We start from the raw sequence: 15,943 nt of genomic DNA, 5'->3' as shown, positions 1-15,943 counted from the left end.
CACATTAGCTCTGTGGAAAATGGACGTAAGTTTGTAGTAAAAAGTTGAGATAATCTATTTTAAAAAGCCTTGTAAGGAGTAAGGAATTACACACAGAAAAAGTGGTATTGTTGCTTTCAAATTGCAGGTGTTTTAAATACAGGCCATTGCTAATATTTAGTTGGTGAAAAAGTAACTGTGGTTTCGGATCATAACTTTAAATCATTATAAATATGCTTAAACACATTTTTATTAATCAAAGCAGGAATCATTACAACCAACATATTTTTGCCAATGAGAAGTTTATTCATTCCCATAGGATTAAAAATCCGTGCCTTGGGATTCGATGAACTCTTGGAAAGCATTTTATGCATCCTGCTGGTTGTGGAAGCATTCTCCCTGCAAAGTTGTTATGTTTGAAGAAGTCGTAGTCTCTGGCAAGAGTTCAGATGAATATGGTGGATGGGGCTAAACTTTGTAGCCCAATGTGTTCAACTTTTGAAGCGCTGGTTGTGCAACACGTGGTTGGGCATTGTCACGGAGAAGAATTCGGCCCATTCTGTTGACCAACACCAGCTGTGGGCACTGCAGTTTTTGGTGCATCTCGTCAACCTGCTGAGCATACTGCTCAGATGTAGTCATTTCACTAGGATTCAGAAGGCTATAGTGGGTTAGACAGGCAGGAGACCACCAAAAGTGACCATGACCTTTTTATGGTGCAAGTTTGGCTTTGGGAAGGGCTTTGAAGCTTCTTCTCGTCACCAGCCACTGATCTGGTCATTGCCAGTTGTCATATGAAATCCATTTTCTGTCACATCATAATCCAATTGAGAAATGGTTTGTCGTTGTTACATGAGAGAAGACTACCCTTCAAAACATGACTTTATTTGCAGTCGGCTCATGAGGCACCCACGTTATCGAGCTTTATCACCTATCAAATCTGCTTCAAATGCTGAACAACTGTAGAACGGTTGACACTGAGTTCTTTGGCAACTTCTCATGTAGCTGTAAGAGGATCAGCTCCGACGGTGGCTCGCAGTTGGTCACTGTCAACTTCTGACGGCCAGTTACTGCACTCCTCATTGTCAAAGCTCTCGTCTCCTTTACAAAGCTTCCTGAACGGCTACTGCACCGTATGTCTGTTAGCAGTTCCTGGGTCAAAAGTGTCACTGATGTTGCTAGTTGTCTCTGCTGATTTATGACTTATTTTGAACTCAAATAAGAAAATCGTTCAAATCTGCTTTTTGTCTAACATCATTTCCCTAGTCTAAAATAAACAGCAAGTAATAAATCATTAACAAAAAAACATAAAGTGAGAAATGTGCATTAAAATGATGTAAAACGTAACCTCGGGCTTCCCTGGTGGCTCAGACAGTAAAGAATCTGCCTGCAAAGCAGGAGATATGGGTTCAATCCCTGGGTCAGGAAGATCCCCTGGGGAAGGGAATGGCAACCCACTCCAGTATTCTTCCTGGATAATCCAATGGACAGAGGAGCCTGGCAGGCTACAGCCCATGGGATCACAAAGAGTCAGACACAACTGAGTGACTAACACTTGCACTTTCAAAACATAACTTCATTTATTTAAGAATGTATTTCAATATCAAATGGCAAAATTCAACAATGCAAAACTGTAATTACCTTTACACCAACCTAAATAAATAGTATCTGCTTACTGAATACAGACACAGCAAACTCCAAACACCCACAAGGGTTATCAAGTGAAAAGCAGAAACACTCTGATGGGAAAGAGCTTCACACCACGAAACCTTGCTGGCGTCACCACCATCTGTTCCCATCTGTGAGGCAGTCCTCACCACTACCTGACAACTTCTAACTGTAGTTTTAGGAGAGAGAAAAATAATTTGAGGAGAAAACAGAACTTATTTAGGGAGTGACAAAATGACTTATAGGATGAACACGGTATTTGACATTCTTAAAAACAATTTTACTCTAAAGCTGTGAGGTTATCCTGTTCTGCTTAATAAAATCTTGATCTGCTTCTGAGACTGCGTCCTCAGCTGCTGCAGGGGACAGAGGCTCGCTGTCCTGCTCAGAGAGTGACAGGCGTGGCCACTGCTGAGAGGCGGCGGTGTGCATGCACGGTCACAGCAAGGGAGCACTGGCAGGAGGAGCAGCGAACGTCGGAAAACCCGAAATGCAGGACTCTGACCCGGAGCCGTTGATTCCTGACTTACTTTTCCAGTATGGCTTTCTCTACCTGCTTAAACTTCTTCAGTTCAATGATCAGTTCCCAGTATCTGAGATACAGCCACATGAGCCTCCCGTTTTGGCGCTTGTTGGTGTTCCAGACGTCTCCACAGTGCGTATCGTGCTTAAATATGTCAGTGAGGCCAGCTGCCATCTCGAGGTCTGCAGCCACCGGGTCGGTGGACGCACGGACCAGCAAGCTCTTCTCGAGCTCGAGGCGCCTGCGGCGCGGGAGCACCAGGCTGCAGTAGATGCTCTGTCTCTCGGTGAGCGCGGCCTCGAACTCGCTCAGCAGGAGCCTGGCCCTGCGCTGCCAGTCCTCCTCCTGGCCCAGGCAGCGCAGGTACGCACTCCGCAAGGGCTGCCTCCTCTCCTGAAGGACCTGAGCCCGCTCCTGCTCCAGAAGTTTCTTCTCTTCCACCAACTTGCGCCCCTGAGAGATGAGGGCTTCTCGGTAACTAGTTGTTCTGTTCTGCTCCTTTTCAAGTTCCAGGGACAAGTGTGCCACGGCCCGCCGGCTTTCTGCGATTGTGGCGTGGTACCTGGCTTCAAGGTCCCGCTGGAAGGCGGCTGTCCTCTGACGGTACGCTTCTCTCTCCTTTTCTATTTCTTTTCTCGACTCCCTAGACCAAATCCAGCCTGACACAAATAATTTGGGGGGAGGAAAACACACATAATGAACATCAGAGCTCAAGTTATAATCTCTATTTACAGGAAACATAAAGCAGCTATAGAGCATTTCAATAAATTCTTAAGTCCTGAGACAAACAAAATGGTAATAGTTTGTATGAAGCTATGTGGGCTTCCCAGGTGGCTCAAATGGTAAAGAATCCACATGCCAATACAGGAGATGCTTGTTTGATCCCTGGGTCGGGAAGATCCCCTGAAGGAGAAAATGGCAACCCACTCCAGTATCCTTACTGGGATAATCCCATGGACAGTCCATGAGTCACAAAGAGTCAGACAAGACTGAAGCAATTAAGCACACAAACAATATGCAAAGTGCTTCAAATCAGATAACGGCTCTCCAAAGAGAAGAACAAGACTGCAGAGACCCCTTCCAGCCCCCTAACGTTTGAAGGCTGAGAAAACCTACCTCTGGCCTAGCACCATGTGCCTATACTCTGGCCACAGGGCCCCCACAGACCGTTGGCGAGGTTTCAAAATGACTATGGGTAAGTATGCTTCACAGTGTTGGCCAGGTTAGTATAGAACTGAAAAAAGTTCAAAGTGTGTTCACAGCTGTGCCCGGTCATCACTAGTAAACAGGTAAGGCCCAAGATGGCTGCTTATATCCTGCTAGGGGGTCATACAAGTAAGAAGTCAGAATTTCAGCCTCAAGACACAGCTCCACCATAACCTCACAAATACGAGACAGAAGGTGTGGGCAGCTGGGGTGGGTAATACCCTGCTCTGCTCCACAAACTGACAAGCCAAAGTGAGAAAGAGAGCTGATGACCACAAACCCTGTAGCCAGCTGGAGCCTGGTTCTGGGTGCTGTCACCAGACCTTCTCCATCCTATGAGTAAGAGTTTTGGTCTTTTCTGATAACAAGACAAAAGACAGTGTGATGATTTCACTGGTATAGGATATGCCCCACGTTATGAATTGCTGCTTTTGTTATTGAGTCACTCAGTCGTGTCCAACACTTTGTGACCCCATGGACTGAAGCACACCAGGCTTCCCTGTCCTTTACCATCTCTGGAGCTTGCTCAAACTCACATCCATTGATTCAGTGATGCCATTCAACCATCTTGTCCTCTGTTGTCCTCTTCTCCTCCTACCTTCTATCTTTCCCATCATCAGGGTCTTTTCCAATGAATCAGCTCTTCACATCAGGTAGCCAAAGGATTGGAGCTTCAGCTTCAGCATCAGTCCTTCAGATGAATTTCAAACCCAATTTGAAATCAGGGTTGATTTCCTTAGGATTGACTGGTTTGATCTCCTTACTGTCCAGGGAACTTTCAAGAGTCTTCTCCAACACCACGGTCAAATCCATCAGTTCTTTGGTGCTCAGCATTTTTTATGATACAACTCTCACATCCATACCCAACTACTGAAAAACCACAGCACTGATTATACAGATACTTGTTGGCAAAGTACTGTCTCTACTTTTCAATATGCTGTCTAGGTTTGTCGTAGCTTTCATCCAAGGAGCAAGTGGCTTTTAATTCCATGGCTGCAATCACCACATGCAGTGATTTTCAGTTCAGTTCAGTCCCTCAGTTGTGTCCGACTCTTTGTGAACCCATGGACTGCGGCACATCAGGCTTCCCTTTCCATCACCAACTCCTGGAGTTTACTCAAACACATGTCCATTGAGTCGGTGATGCCATCCAACCACCTCACCCTCTGTTGTCCCCTTCTCCTCCTGCCTTCAATCATTCCCAGCATCAGAGTCTTTTCTAATGAGTCAGTTCTTCCCATCAGGTGGCCAAACTACTGGAGCTTCAGCTTCAGCATCAGTCCTTCCAATAAATATTCAGAACCGATTTTCTTTAGGATAGACTGGTTGGATCTCCTTGCAGTCCAAGGGACTCTCAAGAGTCTTCTCCAACACCATGGTTCAAAAGCATCAATTCTTCGGTGCTCAGCTTTCTTTATAGTCCAACTCTCACATCCATTCATGGCTACTGGAAAAACCATAGCTTTGACTGGATGGACTTTTGTTGGCAAAGTAATGTCTCTGTTTTTTAATATGCTGTCTAGGTTGGTCATAGCTTTTCTTCCAAGAAGCAAGCGGCTTTTTATTTCATGACTGCAGTCACTGTCTGCAGTGATTTTGGAGCTCCAAAAATAAAGCCTCTCACTGTTTCCATACTTTCCCCATCATTTTGCCATGAAGTGATGAGACTGGATGCCACGATCTTAGTTTTCTGAATGCTGAGTTTTCAGCCAGCTTTTCCACTCTCCTCTTTCACTTTCATCAAGAGGCTCTTTAGGTCTTCTTCGCTTTCTGCCATAAGGGTGGTGTCATCTGCATATCTGAGGTTATTGATATTTCTCCTGGCAACCTGATTCCAGCTTATGCTTCATCCAGCCTGGCATTTCCCATGACGTACTCTGCATATAAGTTAAGTAAGCAGGGTGACAATATACAGCCTTGACATACTCCTTTCCCAACTTGGAACCAATCTGTTGTTCCATGTCTGGTTCTAACTGTTGCTTTCTGACCTGCATACAGATTTCTCAGAAGACAGGTCAGGTGATCTGGTATTCCCATTTCTTGAAGAATTTTCCAATTTGTTGTGATCCACACAGTCAAAGGCTTTGGCATAGTCAATGAAGGAGAAGTAGATGTTTTTCTGGAACTCTTCCTTTTTCAATGATCCAGCAGATGCTGGCAATTTGATCTCCGGTTCCTCTGCCTTTTCTAAATCCAGCTTGAACATCTGGAAGTTCACGGTTCACATATAGCTGAAGCCTGACTTGGAGAATTTTGAGCATTACTTTGCTAGTGTGTGAGATGAGTGCAACTTGGTGCTAGTTTAAACATTCTTTGGGATTGGAATGAAAACTGACCTCTTCCAGTCCTGTGGCCACTGCTGAGTTTTCCAAATTTGCTGGTATATTGAGAGAGCACCTTAATAACATCATCTTTTAGGATTTGAAAGAGCTCAACTGGAATTCCATCACCTCCATTAGCTTTGTTCATAGTGATGCTTCCTAAGGCCCACTTGACTTCGCATTGCAGGATGTCTGGCTCTAGGAGAGTGATCACACCACTGTGGTTATCTGGGTCATTAAGATCTTTTTCGTATAGTTCTTCTGTGTATTCTTGCTACCTCTTCCTAATATCTTCTGCTTCTGTTAGATCCTTACCATTTCTATCCTTTATTGGACCCATCTTTGCATGAAATGTTCCCTTGACATTTCTTGATTTTCTTGAAGCGATCTCTAGTCTTTCCCATTCTATTGTTTTCCTCTATTTCTTTGCACTGATCACTGAGGAAGACTTTCTAACCTCTCCTCACTATTCTTTGGAACTCTGCATTCAAATGGGTGTATCTTTCCTTTTCTCCTTTGCCTTTAGCTTCTTCTCCTTTCTCAGCTATTTGTAAAGCCTCTTCAACCATTTTGCCTTTTTGCATTTCTTTTTCTTGGGGATGGTCTTGATCACTGCCTCCTGTACAATGTCACAAACCTCTGTCCATAGTTCTTCAGGCACTCTATCAGATCTAATCCCTTGAATCTCTTTGTTACTTCCACTGTATAACTGTAAGGGATTTGATTTAGGTTACACCTGAATGGTCTAGTGGTTTTCCTTACTTCCTTCAATTAAAGTCTGAATTTGAAAATAAGGAGTTCCATGATCTGAGCCCAGTCAGCTCCCAGTCTTGTTTTTGCTGACTAGATAGAGCTTCTGCATCTTTGGCTGCAATAAATATAATCATTCTAATATCAGTATTGACCATCTGGTGATGTCCATGTGTAGAGTCTTCTCTTGTGTCGTTGGAAGAAGGTGTTTGCCATGACTAGTGCGTTCTCTTGGCAAAACTGTTAGCCTTTGCTCTACTTCATTTTGTACTCCAAGGCCTAATTTGCCCATTACTCCAGGTATCTCTTTGACTTCCTACTTCTGCATTCCAGTTCCCTATACCAAAGAGGACATCTTTTTAGGGTGTTAGTTCTAGAAGGTCTTGTAGGTCTTCATACAACTTCAGCTTCTTCAGCATTACAGGTCAGGGCATAGACTTTTATTACTGTGATACTTAATGGTTTGCCTTGGAAACAAACAGAGATGATTCTGTCATTTTTGAGACCACACCCAAGAACTGCATTTCAGACTCTTCTGTTGACTATCATGGCTACTCCATTTCTTCTAAGGGATTCCTGCCCACAGTAGTAGATATAATGGTTATCTGAGTCGCTATATAAAAACTCACTAGTCTGTATCTTGTAAAACCTTACTTAATGCTGAGAAAAGGCTGCCTGTTGCCTGTAGCTAGAGCAGTGAACTTGGTGAGTGAAGTGGAAAGCTTAAAATCACAGCTGCTGTGTAGTAATGAGTTCTTTCATTTTTTTTAAATGAAGGATAACTGCTTTACAATTAATTCATTTTGAGGCTAGGAAAGGCCCTGTGGTGACTTTCATTTTCCATTTGTTTTTTCAGACTCTTCTCTAGCTTTTATAGCTTTTTATATAATCTTTACTTTCAAAGTTCCTGCTTTCTGTCCCTGAGAAGGGTTGAGAAATATTATATTTCTTTCTTTTTGGTTATCTTGCTTAGGTAATACAATCAGAGAAAACTTTTAATTCTGCATTCCTGTACTTATTCTCCAAAAGTGTTATTACAAGATTAAGAAATTATATCAAACCGATGGATGTTAGGTGGCCTGAGCACAGTCTAAAGGCAGACAAATGAAGCTGATAAATGCTACTCTTGTCAGCCTCCGCTTTCTCTATTCAATCCCGTTGACCTGAGAAATCCAGGCACATAAGTCACTCCATGAAAAGTATGCTTGCTCACTTTGGCAGCTCATATACTAAAAATTAAAAAAAAAACTAGAACGATACAGAGAAGATTAGCATGGTGCCTGCGCGAGGAAGACATGCAAATTGGCCAAGTGTTCCATATAATTAAAAAAAAAAACCTACCCCACAACAGGGCAGCACTCTTCCCAGTTTCTCAGATTCCTAAGAGAGACCCAGAACCACGGGGTATGACTCAGGGAGCACAGTGTGCCACCGCAGACTCATCTCTCTGGCCTGACTGGCTACAGACCATTGCTTCTTGGGGGTCAAGGGAACCACCCTCGTCATGAGATGGTTTTAACAGAAAGCAGAAGGAAACAGACAAAATGTGGACCTGAAACAAAGGCCTCAGTAGACCCTGGGCTATGGAGTGTGAAGGCACCCAGAGGGTGATTATTAAAACCTAGACTGGAACATCCCTGTAGATAGCAGTAACCGAATGGGAGGCCACACAGCTGACATTTGGAGCCGTCTAACAAGAACTGGTGGTGGAGAAGGGAAGGGGGAAGCCTTCTCCGCTAAGCTAAAAACCATAGCTTTGACTAAACGGACCTTTGTCAGCAAAGTGATGTCCCTGGTTTTTAATACACTGTCTAGGTTTGTCATAGCTTAAAAGACACTTGCTCCTTGGAAGAAAGCTGTGATAAACCTAAGCTAAATAAGGGAAGGAAAAACTTTGCAACACAGATGAATGTAGCAGTCATTTGATACCATTGAGCTAGCTACTCAGTTCTTCAAAGAAAAAAATTTTTTCTGGCCTTAGAACAAAAAACTCAACATTCAAAAAACTAAGATAATGGCATCTGGTCCCATCACTTCATGGCAAATACATGGAGAAAAAATGGAAACAGTGACAGGCTTTATTGTCCATAAAATCACTATGGACAGTGACTCTAGCCATCAAATTAAAACATGCTTGTTCCTTGGAAGAAAAACTATGACAAACCTAGATGATGTATTAAAAAGCAGAGACATCACTTAACTGACAAAGGTCTGTGTAGTCAAAGCTATGGTTTTTCCAGTAGTCATATATGGATGTGACCAAACAGAAGATGAACCATAAAGAAGGCTGAGCGCCGAAGAATTGATTCCTTCAAACTGTGGTGTTGGAGAAGACTCTTGAGAGTCCCTTGGACTGCAAGAAGATCAATCTAGTCAATGCTAAAGGAAATCAGTGCCGAATATTCATTGGAAGGACTGATGCTGAAGCTGAAGCTCCAATCCTTTGGCCACCTGATGCGAAGAACTGACTCACTGGGAAAGACTTGGATGCTGGGAAAGATTGAAGGCAGGAGAAGGAGGCAACAGAGGATGAGATGATTGGATGGCATCACCGACTCAGTGGACATGAGTGAGTTTGAGGAAATACTGGGAGATAGTGAAGAACAGGGAAGCCTGGTGTGCTGCAGTCCATGGGGTTGCAAAGAGGTGGACACGACTGAGCGACTAAACAACAACCATAAAACTGATGGGCTTTACATTGTAGTACCTGTGAGCCACAGTTAGCTTCTGGTCATTTCTGCTAAGCAACTGAATAACAACAACAAACTGCTCAGGGCTGAAAGTCTGAAATAAGAACTGTGAGGTCTCTGTGTTTGTGTGTTGTAGATGTATGGTATTACCAAAATTAATTTAGAAAAGAGCTCTACTTAATTGACTGAATTGTTATACTGGAGAAGGAAATGGCAACCCACTCCAGTATTCTTGCCTGGTAAATTCCATGGACAGAGGAGCCTGGCAGGTTACAGTTCATGGGGTTGCAAAGAGTTGGACACAACTGAGCAATTAAGCAAAAGTGCTTATATACGTACTCAGGAGTATAAAACTGGCCCGAAAGAATTTTGGGTTCATGTGATCTAGGAAATATTCAACATTAAATTAATATCTGGTATTGAAGATAACTTGTTTGTAGGTTTGACTAATACAGACATGTCTTTAGAATCATCACTGTTAAGTACAGTATTTCTGTTATACCTAGTTTTATTAAAGGTCAAATAAGATCTTATTATATGCTGCAAATCTGTCATCAATAAAAATAACTTGAAGTGGAAAAAGAAAAAAAAACTTAAAAGGAAAGTAGGATGTATGTTTTCAGTAAAAGAAGGTGTAAAGAATGAGAAAAAAATACTGGAAAAGAAAGTTCTACATGATCAAGATTTTCTAAGACTGGATTAAATCTACTTGGGTAAATGGCTTTTGTTAGGAGTGAAAGAAAGTGAAGGTGAAGTCGCTCAGTCGTGTCCGACTCTTTGCGACCCTGTGGACTGTAGCCCACCAGGCTCCTCCGTCCATGGGATTCTCCAGGCAAGAATACTGGAGTGGGTTGCCATTTCCTTCTCCAGGGGATCTTCCTGACCCAGGGATCGAACCCAGGTCTTCCGCATTGCAGGCAGACGCTTTAACCTCTGAGACACCAGGGAAGCAGGCTGGGCCAAGAATGGATTCGGCTTCTTCGAAGTTTTCTTGAAATACTGCTTTTAATAACAGATAGTATGAGTTTTCTAGTAGCAGAAAGTGAAGAGGAACTAAAGAGTCTCTTGATGTGGGTGAAAGAAGAAAGTGAAAAAGCTAGCTTAAAACTCAACGTTCAAAAAACTAAGATCATGGCATCTGGTCCCATCACTTCATGGCAAATAGATGGAGAAAAAGGGGACACAGTGACAAATTTTTTCTTGGGCTCCAAAATCACTGTGGATGGGGACTGTAGCCATGAAATTAAAAGACACCTGCTCCTTGGAAGGAAAGCTATGACAAACCTAGACAGCATATTAAAAAGCAGAGATGTCACTTGGTCAACAAAGTGTTCATATAGTCAAAGCTATGGTTTTTCCAGTAGTCACTTAGGGATGTGGGAGTTGGACCATAAAGAAGGCTGAGCACTTAAGAATTGATGCTTTTGAACTGTGGTGTTGGAGAAGACTCCTGAGAGTCCCTTGGATTGCAAGGAGATCAAACCAGTCCATCCTAAAGGAAATCAACCCTGAATATTCATTGGAAGGACTGATGCTGAAGCTCCAATACTTTGGCCACCTGACGTGAAGAGCCAACTCAATGGAAAAGACCCTGATGCTGGGAAAGACTGAAGTCAGGAAGACAAAGGGGCTGCAGAAGATGAGATGGTTGGATGGCACCACCAACTCAATGGACCTAAGTTTGAGCAAGCTCCAGAAGATGGTGAAAGACAGGAAAGCCTGGCACGTTACAGTTCATGGGATCACAAAGAGTCAGACACAACTTAGCAACTGAACAACATATCTAAAAAGGCACTAAATCCCTTCATGGTGACATAAGCTCCTGTGACTAGCAGAAAACCTTTTGTAAATGAGTGCTTGATTGCATTCAACTTCCCTTTCACCAAAATCTTATATATTGACCTTCCCCCACTTCCTCTCTGGAGCCCTCTCTCAGAGCTTTCTGAGGTGCTGCCTCCCAGCACCTCATTTTGTAGGACTGCACCTCATGCAGTCCTTATTTTGCCCCAAATAAAACTTAACTCTCAACTCTCACCTTGTGTATCTTTTTTGTAGTCAACAACTTTTTTGTCATTTATAGATAGCTATTCTGGTAGTCCGATATAATAAAAAGTGCTTCATCATCAAGAAGAGTCTCAGGAAGGCTGTGGAAGCTGCACAACAGCTCCACATCAAGCTGACAGCTATGTGAGGATTCCAGCCCAAACCGACTGCAAACAAGAAGCCATCCTGCCCCTGGGGCCCTAGACCAGGCATCCAAAGATTTTTACTCCCTGACATATAGGGTCGATACCCCTCCTCAGCCTTGAAACCACAGAAACTGGAGCATCACCCCTCTGCTTTCCGTAAGAACATGGGACTAAAATCTGAAGGGAGAATGAAACAGGAGGGGAGGGGGCAGGGCACAACTTCTAAAAGAATGACATAGCCATTGGTGCCAGTGATAATGAACCTGCCTGCCGATGCAGGAGACACGGGTTCGATCCCTGGGTCAGGAAGATTCCCTGGAGGAGGGCATGGCAACCCACTCCAGTACTCTTGCCTGGAAAACCCCATGAATAGAGGAGCCTGGTGGGTTACAGTCCATAGGATTAGAAAGAGTAGAACATGAATGAAGCAACTTAGCATGCAGTTGTTGTTCAGTCACTAAGTGATGTCCGACTCTTTGCGACCCCATGGACTGTAGCACGACAGGCTCCTGTCCTCCACTATCTCCTAGAGTTTGCTCAAAATCATGTCCACTGAGTTGGTGATGCTATCTAACCATCTTATCCTTTGACGTCCCCTCCTCCTTTTGCGTTCAGTCTTTCCCAGCACCACAGACTTTTCCAATGAGTTGGCTCTTCCCATCAGGTGGCCAAAGTACTGGAGCTTCAGCTTCAGCACCAATCCTTCCAATGAATATTCAGGGTTGATTTCCTTTAGGGTTGACTGGTTTGATCTCCCTGCAACTGGTTAGAACCAACTAGGTCCAAGATGGCAGGATCCACTGCCAGTGGACCTTGAGCCTTGTTATACACTCGCTGTAATACATCAGCATGCTAAATTACACAATGACCAGCTCTAGAACAGTTCTAAAGCCAACCATGAAAGGTCAAAAAGTAGGCTGTGGCCCATTCCTGGAAATCCCTGCACCCTTCCCCAAATAATTAGAATAATCCTCCCACTCATTAGCCTATGAAATTACCCAGCCAATAAAAGCTAACCACCCCATATTTCAGGGCCTCTGCTTCTGAGATGGACCATATTCTGTGGAGTGTGTCTCTCTCTAAATAAATCCACTTCCTACAAATCCAAAAAAAAAAGGTCTCTTTGGCATAAGGATTATATCAACTGGTTATTTTCTAAGAAACAGCAGACGTGGAAGAAACTTTGAAAACCAATTACGAGTTACCCATTCATAAGAAACACTTGGGGCTTCCCTGGTGGCTCAGCAGTAAAGAATTCACCTGCCAATGCAGAAGACACAGGTTTGATCCTTGGATCAGGAAGATCCCCTGGAGAAGGAAATGGCAACCTACTGTGGTATTTTTACCTGGGAAAGCTCAGGGATAGAGGAGCCTGGTGGGCTACCATCCATGGGCCTGCAAAGAGTTGGAGACGACTTAGAGACTGACTAACACAAGAAACACTTAAATTTATGAGAGAAGTCTCTAGTTGTAATGGTGTCTCCCTGACTCTACCAGGAACAGGTTAGCCAAATTGCTTCAAAGTTATCAAACAAAAAGGCTACAACCTAAATCTGCACAAGAACCTTACCATCCATTACTGTGCTTTTCCTGGTCTTCTCTGGTAACTAACTCTCCCCACCCCCAACATCCTCTTTTGTCTTTAGCTGAGGATGGTATTCAAGGTGAGCGCTTATGCCACTTTGGTGAGTTACTCAGTTTTCCTGGCTCTCTCCTATGGTGTTGTTCTTGTATGTGTGCTCAGTCGTGTCCAACTCTTTGCCACTCCATGAATCGTATCCCACCAGGCTCCTCTGTCCATGGAATTTGCCAGGCAAGAACAGTGGAGTGGGTTGCCATGCCCTCCTCCAGGGGGTCTTCCCGACCCGGGTACTAAGCCCGCATCTCTCACGTCTCTGCACAGGCAGGCGGCAGTCTTTACCAATAAGCCACCTAGGAAGCCCCAGATCTCTCCAATGGGTAGATGTTAGGAACTTTGCTTTTATTTTCTCCTGTTACTCTAACTCATATCAATTTAATTCTTAGACCAGCCAGAAAAACCTAAAAGCGTAAAGTTTCTTCCTCTGTAACAATGACAAAACATAAAATCAACTCCTAACCATCAAGAAATTCATCAGGGATTGAATTGGCAAAAAAGTTCGTTCAAGTTTAAAACTTGAACGAACTTTTTGGCCACCCCAATAGTCGGGATAAAAACTAAGAGCTGGAAAAATTACAACTGACCAGTGACTGGTAATTCCCCCAAAGTGGTACAAAGTTGATTCAATGTAGAGAGAATTTCTAGTCAGCCTGAGCAGAGGTTTCAGGGATGAAATCTCCCAAAGACTGATACCCTAAACATTACACAGACATCCAAAATGGGTTTTCCTTCATGGCTGCTTTATTCTTCCTCATTAGCGCTTATGAGGGCAACTGAAGCAAGGGAGCCCCCTTCAGAAAAACGAAGCTTTGACAAGAACGAATGGTTACTGAATCACTCCACACAAAATCTATCTTGTCTTACTTAGCACTAAGATAATTACAATGTCAGAGAAACTGAGGCTCAAAGGGTTAAATCATTTGACCAGGACACACAGTATGTGTCTGTGTAAACAAAGACTGGTGCCTGCCATTTATGATTAAGTCAGTGACCTACATGTTCACCCTGAAAGACATTCAGGGTGAATGCACTCTGTCTTGGATACATGAGACCCAACATAGTTAAGATACATACTTATGGAAGAATTTTAATGACCCCAGATTCTTGCACCTTCCCGTATTAAAATCATTAACTTGAGATACCTGGCTTTTCTCTTCTGAGAAGGAGTAATCTTTCACCAAGATGTAGCCTGACCACATGTATTCCCTGGCTCCTCCTCTACCTCTGCAGAGCAGTTCCTAACAGGTATCTGAAAGGCTCTCTCCTGGGCTTATAGTGCTTCCCAGGCAGCTCAGTGGTAAAGAATCCATCTGCCAGTGCAGGAGACATGGGTTCGATCCCTGGGTTGGGAAGACCCCCTGAATTGGGAAGATCCCCTGGATAAGGAAATGAAAACCCACTCCAATATTTTCACCTGGAAAATCCCATGGACAGAGGAGCCTGGCAGACTACAAACCATGGGGTCACAAAGAGTTGGACACAACTGAGCGCACACACACACACACATCCCGGGATATAGTCTTCACAGCTCACACAGTGTGCATCTTTTCCCCAATCAACATTTGTTAGGTTTCAAAGCCCAAGATCTCTGAGCTCCACACTTTGAGCCCAGAAAACAAGTTAGGAGAATCATGACTTACGAAAAGCAGCTAGTCCCAGCATTGGAACCAATAGGGCATAATTCCATCTGCTTCCATCACCTCCATCAGCCCTGGAATTGGGCCGGATATTCCAATTTGGGGGGTCATTTAAGTTATTCATGGAGATACACCTTAAAGTAAATAACAATATCGTTAACCACACAAATGGAACAAAATACATTGCTCACAATATATCATCTACAAGGGGACCCTGGTTTGATTCTTGGGTCCTAAAGATCCCTTAGAGAAGGAATAGGGTACTCACTCGAGTATTCTTGGGCTTCCCTGATGGTTCAGTCGGTAAAGAATCCACCTGCAATGCAGGAGACCTGGGTTCGATCCCTGGGATGGAAGATCCCCTGGAGGAGGGCATTACAACCCACTCCAGTATTCTTGCCTGGAGAATCCCCATGGAGAGATGAGCCTGGGGAGCTACAGTCCATGGGGTCACAAAAAATCCGACACGACTGAGCGACTAAGCACAGCATGTGGTCCATGTGAGTCCTTTTTTTTTTTTCTCTTAAAAAACTTTGTTCAGATCTAGGTATGGGCTGCACAGCAGTGAGCCTTATGAGATTAAAAGAAAAAAATAAGACCTCAGACAAAAGCAACTCGCAAATCGTAGGGGAGCGTGATGTGTCTCAAACAACTGAAATATAAATAGGAGGTGAATACAGACAAACTCAATTCAGCATCAAAGACTCTTCATAGGACTTCCAATAAATACTTGCTTAACACCTAAAGGTATAAAATCCTAATTGGTAATAAAGAAATGACACACACACAAAAGCTCAGTAGTTAATGTGAAAGAGCTTGTGGCCAGCACAATTAAAAAAAAAAAAAATGTCAGATGTGATGCACGGAAGCTCACGACCCTCAAAGCGCAGTGCTGTGAGCGGCACTCCGCCCCCGACCCCACAAACTTCAGGGCCTGCGCTCCCCTTCGGACAGCGGGCTCCAGACGTTGCCCGCGCACCCGCCGCCCGGGGACGCGCAGAGGGGCCCGAACGGGCCGGGCGCCCCGCCGATGACCCCGGAACGTCGGTCCAAGCGGGCGGCCCGCCGTCAAACTGCCCGATACCGGAACTCCCGCTCCGTCCCGGAGAGACAACGGGACGGGTACCCTGGTACCGCCTCACAAAACTGCCGTAATCTCCAGAAAAACCAAACATTGTCTGGATATGAGGAGAAATTGGGGGAGCCCGAGAAGACCCCCCAAACGCCAACTTACCTCGGGCCGGGAACTCGCCGACCAGGTGCCCTGAGCGCCCCCGCCCGCTAGCCCTTCTGCGCAGGCGCGGCGTTTCCCAGTCTCCCGGGCGCGGCGACGTAAGACCC

At 44.3% G+C, this 15,943-nt stretch overlaps 1 protein-coding gene and 1 pseudogene across 2 annotated transcripts; one reads left to right on the top strand and one right to left on the bottom strand.

The window, feature by feature from the left end:
* Positions 1-209: 209 nt before the first annotated feature.
* CCDC127 (coiled-coil domain containing 127) lies at positions 210-15,943 on the bottom strand. 2 transcript variants are annotated; one of them, XM_027520128.1, is made up of 4 exons: positions 15,837-15,894; positions 14,871-14,918; positions 14,606-14,736; positions 1,541-2,829 (listed from the first exon to the last, which is right to left on the bottom strand). In XM_027520128.1, the coding sequence occupies exons 3-4, from the start codon at positions 14,724-14,726 to the stop codon at positions 2,174-2,176; spliced, it is 777 nt and encodes a 258-aa protein (XP_027375929.1). In that variant the 5' UTR covers positions 14,727-14,736; positions 14,871-14,918; positions 15,837-15,894; the 3' UTR covers positions 1,541-2,173. The 2 variants fall into 2 exon arrangements, with proteins under 2 accessions (XP_027375928.1, XP_027375929.1); XM_027520127.1 differs by lacking the exon at positions 14,871-14,918 and having other exon boundaries at positions 210-2,829; positions 15,837-15,943.
* LOC113879309 lies at positions 7,659-7,772 on the top strand (annotated as a pseudogene).

This window comes from Bos indicus x Bos taurus, chromosome 20 (assembly GCF_003369695.1).
Source record: "Bos indicus x Bos taurus breed Angus x Brahman F1 hybrid chromosome 20, Bos_hybrid_MaternalHap_v2.0, whole genome shotgun sequence".
Classification (NCBI taxonomy): domain Eukaryota; kingdom Metazoa; phylum Chordata; class Mammalia; order Artiodactyla; family Bovidae; genus Bos; species Bos indicus x Bos taurus.
The sequence above is the reverse complement of the archived record's forward strand: the minus strand, read 5'-3'. Positions and strand labels throughout refer to the sequence as shown.

Coding starts and splice junctions, on each gene's coding strand:
- CCDC127 (XM_027520127.1), bottom strand. CDS start 14,726: ATGAATAACTTAAATGACCCCCCAAATTGGAATATCCGGCCCAATTCC. Junction 2,830..14,605: donor GCTGGGACTAGCTGCTTTTC/GTAAGTCATGAT, acceptor TATTTGTGTCAG/GCTGGATTTGGTCTAGGGAG.